The sequence below is a fragment of the Copadichromis virginalis genome, linkage group LG7 (genome assembly GCF_057382275.1).
Source record: "Copadichromis virginalis isolate Kocher_CV1m ecotype Utaka linkage group LG7, C_Virginalis_male_GT1.1, whole genome shotgun sequence".
NCBI classification, from domain to species: domain Eukaryota; kingdom Metazoa; phylum Chordata; class Actinopteri; order Cichliformes; family Cichlidae; genus Copadichromis; species Copadichromis virginalis.
The window spans coordinates 57023879-57029859 of NC_140624.1; the positions used below are offsets into that span (position 1 = coordinate 57023879).

The window sequence follows — 5981 nt, forward strand, 5'->3', positions numbered from 1 at the left end:
CACACTTCTACATTTGTAAAGATCCATTTAGCTGATTTCGTTGCACTCACAAAAAGGAGAGACTGTGTACAGAGCAACTTTCCTGCCCGAGCTCACCATAAATTCTTTGAAATACAAATCTGGAGCATATCTAGTGCATGTACCATGGTGTGGCTAAATGGAAACATCTACTGCCTTGGACGTATATACTTGGAAGAAAGACCTCATCCAAACAGCTGTCACAAGCAATGCTCAAGGGGAGGGGGGGGGGGGGGGGGGGGCGGGCGAATTAACAGTTCAAATTTTATACATATAATTTAAAATCCCCAACCCTAACAAAAATAACTATAGAAGCAACTAAAGAACACAGCAGTCAAGTGTTTAAACCCCCTACCTACCCAACCCACCCAAATCAACATGTAACATGGATTTCAGTATTCCTCTATACTTTGAGAGGCACCCCAAATATTTCAGTTAAAATTCAACCCTGCCTCTGCTTTTTATAATCTTACAGCCAGGCCAAACTTTTTAAAATCCAAGAGTTTGAAAATCATAAATGTTAGTTTATGGCAACACAAAAGACTTCCCTGTCGAATTCTATTTCTGAACTATGTGGGGAGTGAGCCAGACAATTTCCCCTGGAAAAGATGTCCACCCACCTGTGCCACAAATCGCTATGAATCAATAGACAGTGTTAGAAGCTGTATAGTTTCCCTTAAAGACCAGCTGCAATGTACATTTTTTCAGATAGCTAGACAAGTTCATCGGGAGTGCAATTTGTGGTTTTTGAGAATTAACACATTGGCAGTATCTGCCAGTCTGACTTGGCTTTGACACCTGAAATCAAACTTTTCCTATCTCAGACACTAAACTAATGCAATGATGTTTTCAGATGTGCCATTTTTATCATTTCAAAACGGTTCCCATTTCAAACTTAATATAGGCAACATTCCACTCTGACGCCACACATACCTGTCCATTCATGTGCAATTTTAAGTCTTTCATTTGACTGCGGACACTGAGCCTTACAGTCATTTGCACAGGAAACAGCTGTACTAACTGTAATTAAACAGATCTGTTAAAAAGAAAAACTAATAAACTGAAATTTATCCCACAATCTTTTGGCCATTCGTTCCAAACATAAATTATATTTATAAAGAAGAAACCAAACAGATAACAAGAGAACAAAACCTCTGAGATCCAATCACATGTAGGCTTTACTCAAAACTGCCACTCTCATTTCCACAGTGTAAATAACTGTCTTGGTGTTGGAGGGGAAAAACAAAACAAAACAAAACAGTACAGTGGAGGTCACAGAGGAGTATCATTTGAATAGCACTACACCACTCGCCGCACTTCGAAAAATCGCTTCAGGTAGTAAATCTGTCCGAGTGTCATTGCCACCAGAACCAGAGCTTCAAAGAATGACCACAGGACCACTCTGCTGTTTGTGTTGTCATTGACTGGATGGAGAAGAAGAGGAGAACAATTATAAAGATTTATTTACACTTATTACAATGGTTATTGGACTTAATGTAAAAGCTCTTACTTGCTCTGTGTATCCTCTCACGGACCTCCATGTACTCCTGCTCGTGCTTCACGGCTGTCATGGCAACTGCCAGCTCGTTGATCATCTCCTCCAGCTTGTTTTGGTGGGCTGAAACAAGAGAAAAGTGACTTGTCAGTGATGAGTCACAACACAGTGGTAAGGAACCCTGCTACCCCCATTTGAAAAAGAAAACCCCAAAAACAAACAACAACAAAAACATGCAAGATGTGCATATCCTTTTCACACCTGTGATGCATGTATCTGCCAGTGCTGTCCCATTATCAGAGACATTTATACTTCATACATGTTCTCAACATGTGCAACAAGTCAAATCATTCGCAAACATCACCACGTCTGTCTTATGTATGCTTAATTAGTTTTTACTACAGAAGCAACTCTGGTTAGAGAAGACTGCAGTGCATCACAAGCTCAAAAATTTATTTCACAACAGTAGTTTAGTCAAAGCCTGCTGTGCCCTACCATCCCAGCTGTCACCACCTACGAAGAGGGAAACAGTGAATCCACATAATAAAGTCAAAAAATAAGAAATTAATAAAAGGAACAATCATTTTAAAAGCAACGGGAATAAAAAGAGTTGCGGTTAAACTACATAAATCCCCACTGTGTACCTTCTGTCTCCATATCCTGGCCTTTGGGAGCCTCTCCGATATCAATGGTGAACATGACAATCTTGGGTGTCATGGTTGACATCTTGTTGCTGAAGCAGAACTTGTAGGTTCCATCCATGTGCGCTGCCACCGAGTATTTCCCACTGGACTCTCTGTCCCCTTTGTAAATTTGCTTACCGTCAGGTCCTGTTATCTGGAGATAGAAGAATTTCTGAATAACTGACATTGCTGCATGACTGGAGAATAACATGACGGGCATGATGTGCTTTAGGAAACATATGGCAGAAACTAAGTCAGACTGCAGAAATAGCTAGATTTTCTGCTTAAAACTAGCGAAAATAAACAAATCCTACAACGTCTACAGCGCATTAACTATTCAATAATCAATAATCGTATTAGCTACATAATTAGCAACTTAGAAACAATGCTAATGCTGCACTTCCTATATCATAATGGGTAATTTAATCATCATTATGGAGCAGCTCTTAGCGGGAAACTAAAAAAAGCAACTCTGTAAGATGTAAATTCTAACGTTTTCCATTCAACTGTATGTTAAATCCTTTACACCTGCTTTGCACCCAACTAGTTTTACCAAACGGTACCGGCTAATAGCTAGCATTAGCACAGGCCTTGTGTTGCATTGCATTTTATGATTTACAAGTACATCCTGCCTCGCGTTAGGTGACTCTTTTGCTATCCGAATGAAACATCTCACCTCGACGTCGATGTCCAGGAAGCCTCCTTCGGCCACTTCAAACATGAGGCCCATCTTGGTGCCGGAGTTGACCCGCTCGTAGAAGCACTCCTCGGCATGGGCGTCTATGCTAACGAAGTAACCAGAAGCAGTGGCCGACAGGACGGCCAGCAAGACAACTAGCTCCGACAAGGTAAACATGTTTCAGTGGTTGTGTGGAAAGCGTAAAAATAAATCTGACGGTATAAAAAATTTCCTCGCTACTGTATATCCAGTTTGTGTGAGTGGACTGTTGCAGGAGAGGAGCCGCAACAAGCTCGGCTACTCTGTGCTGCTCTCAGACTGCCACGTACGGGCTTACTGCACGGGTACCTGCGAGGGCCAAACCTCCGAGGATACGTGACACACACTGAAAAGGAAGTGAAAGGCAACTTTTCGTTTTCTCATTTGTTATTGGAAGAAGTCCCTTAAGTCTATGTAAACTTGCCAAAGTCAACCCCGTAAAGACTCCTTATGTGCAACGCGAATACTTAAAGACTCATGTTCTTTAGTTTACTATAATTTGTGTTTTTACACTGAATGTAAATACTTTTATTTATTGATTTATAAAAAAAATCAAATCAAAAGAACATAAGTGAAAATGCACTAATTTAATGAGTAAAATACATATGTTTATACAAATATATAATAAGAATATAATAACAAAATATCCTAAACAACAGCACCAAGTCATCTAAGTAATAGTACACGATTATGAAAACAATTGATATCAGTTGACAGCATTTTGCAATAACAACAATAATAATGATAATAGTAATTTATTAATGTTGCATAGCAGTTCAAAACTCTACTTGAAGATAATACTGCTTGAAGACACAGTGCATCACTGTAAGACTTTTTTGTAGTGTGGCATGAGTGACAGACTTGAATACTTTTTTGTTAGATTTGTAACTTTATAATATTTTGTATTATTTAATTCAGTTTAGTAAGTTACTGTTCTTACTGTCTTGGAGTGACAGTGACCAAATAATTTCCCCTCAGCTTAATAAAGTATTTTGATTCTTCTCCATTCCTCAGGTTTCCTGTCACTCTACAACATTACATTAAACAGTTTGAACCAAAAGACTGTTTAGCACAACCTCCTGGAACACGTCTCTCCTAGACATCTCTATGCCTTCACAGGTGTGTCATCTGGATAAACTGGGTTTGCACTCTTCATCCTCTTCATTGCTGCCCTCACTTCCTCCTTATTAATCCTCCACTCTTTGTGATTCACTAACTTTTCTCCATCTGTTTTCCTATCGTCCTCATTTTCTGGCATTATCAGCACCTCAAAGTGCTCCTTCCATCATCTTAACACACTCTCTTCTATTGTTAGCACATTTTCATTTCTATGGTTAACCACTCTAACCTGCAGCATATACTTTCCATTTCAATTTCTCTGTTTAGCCAATCAGCAAAAGTCCTTTTCTCCTTCCTTAATTTCTAGCGTCACTTACAACACACTACAATCCTTTTTCTTTGCCACCTCTCTCGTTGCTGTATTCCTAGCCTTCCTGTCTATTTTTTTCATCTCCTAAATATGTCACTCCTTCTTTACTAACCTCTTCATTTCAATAGTTTCTTGTACTTCATCATTTCACCACCAGGTCTGCTTTACCCGGTTGTGTCCAGAGGATACACCAAACACCAGTGTCAGCACTAAAGCTGTACTTTCCCAGTCATCAGGTAACTCTTTCCTTCCACCCAGAGCATGCCTCAACTTCTTCCTGAACTCTGTGCAACATTCTTCTTTCTTCAACTTCTTTCACTTACTCCTTGCCTCTGCCTTCACTCGCTTCCTCTTCTTAATGTACAAAGGCATCCTACAGACAACCATCTGATGCTGTTTAGCGACATTCTCCTCTGACACCACCTTTCAGTCTCCTATATCTTTCAGATTGCACATTTTGCATAAGATGTGGACCCTCTGTGTGCACCTTCCTCATCTCTTATGTCACCCTGTGTTCTTCCCTCTTCTTAAAGTACATGTTTAGTACAGACATTTTCATCCTTTTCACAGAATGTACTATTATCCGTCCCTCTGCATTTCTCTAACACCTTACCCACTAAATACCTCTGTTCCCTTTGTCTACATGTCCATAGAATTTTGCACCAATCACAATAATCCCCCCCCCCGGTGACATTATTGCTTCATCTAACTTACTCAACTTACCCCAGAATTTGTCTTTCTTTTCTAATTGACATCCAGCCTGTGTTGCATGCGCACTGACAACATTCAACATCGACCATTCGATTTCCAGCTTCGGACTCATGTTCCTGCCTGACACTTTTCACCTCCACAACACTGTTCACATACTCTTCCTTACCCCTACTCCACTCCTCTTTCTATCTACACCATGGTAGAGCAGCTTGAATCCACCTCCAATACTCCTGGCCTTGCTTTCCTTCCATCTGGTCTCCTGCATAAACAATATATCTACCACAATATATTTATACTGCCAACTTTAACCCCCAGACTTCTGTCTTTCCTACGCTCTCATTGCCTCATAACACACCCTCCTCCTCTTCTTTTCCTTTGTCTATGGCCAATATTAGCATTTTACACCAGCACCCTGTTTGAAAGGTTGAAATCTCATCCATCATGACTTGAATGTTGGCCAAGGTTTTAATGGGTTTGTCCAAATATTTATATTTGTTGGATCAAATATAAATAAAAGGATTTAAAAGCAAGATGCATTTTCACCAGTCTTATGGATGTACTATTTTGGGGAAAAGAGTACAATGCTTCAGTGATAAAGTTACTTACATCACCACTTGACTTTCTCCTAAGTTAGTCTGTTTTATGTGAAATATTTTATATGATTTTGCTTACAAAGCAAATGACAAATATTAGATAGCTCAAAGATTGCAAGTAAATGTTCAAATAGAAAAGAAATTGTTATACTAATTTTTTTTATCTGTATTTATTTCTACGCGTTTCTAATAACCCTAGACGCCACAACAAAACATTACGAAAGTTTAATAATATCATTTTTAAAATGGTAGCGCATCTAATTACGTCACAAATAACATATGAAATGTAATTTATCTCCCTTTGCCGTGAGTACAGACAGTCAACGAACTGTTC

General features: G+C 39.3%; 1 protein-coding gene across 2 annotated transcripts; it reads right to left on the minus strand.

Annotated features, from left to right (window-relative positions):
- Positions 1 to 1178: 1178 nt before the first annotated feature.
- On the minus strand, positions 1179 to 3232 carry tmed2 (transmembrane p24 trafficking protein 2). 2 transcript variants are annotated; one of them, XM_085464389.1, is made up of 5 exons: positions 2873 to 3232; positions 2158 to 2350; positions 2009 to 2026; positions 1529 to 1636; positions 1179 to 1442 (listed from the first exon to the last, which is right to left on the minus strand). In XM_085464389.1, the coding sequence occupies exons 1-5, from the start codon at positions 3050 to 3052 to the stop codon at positions 1318 to 1320; spliced, it is 624 nt and encodes a 207-aa protein (XP_085320515.1). In that variant the 5' UTR covers positions 3053 to 3232; the 3' UTR covers positions 1179 to 1317. The 2 variants fall into 2 exon arrangements, with proteins under 2 accessions (XP_085320515.1, XP_085320516.1); XM_085464390.1 differs by lacking the exon at positions 2009 to 2026 and having other exon boundaries at positions 2873 to 3231.
- Between the last annotated feature and the right edge of the window lie 2749 nt (positions 3233 to 5981).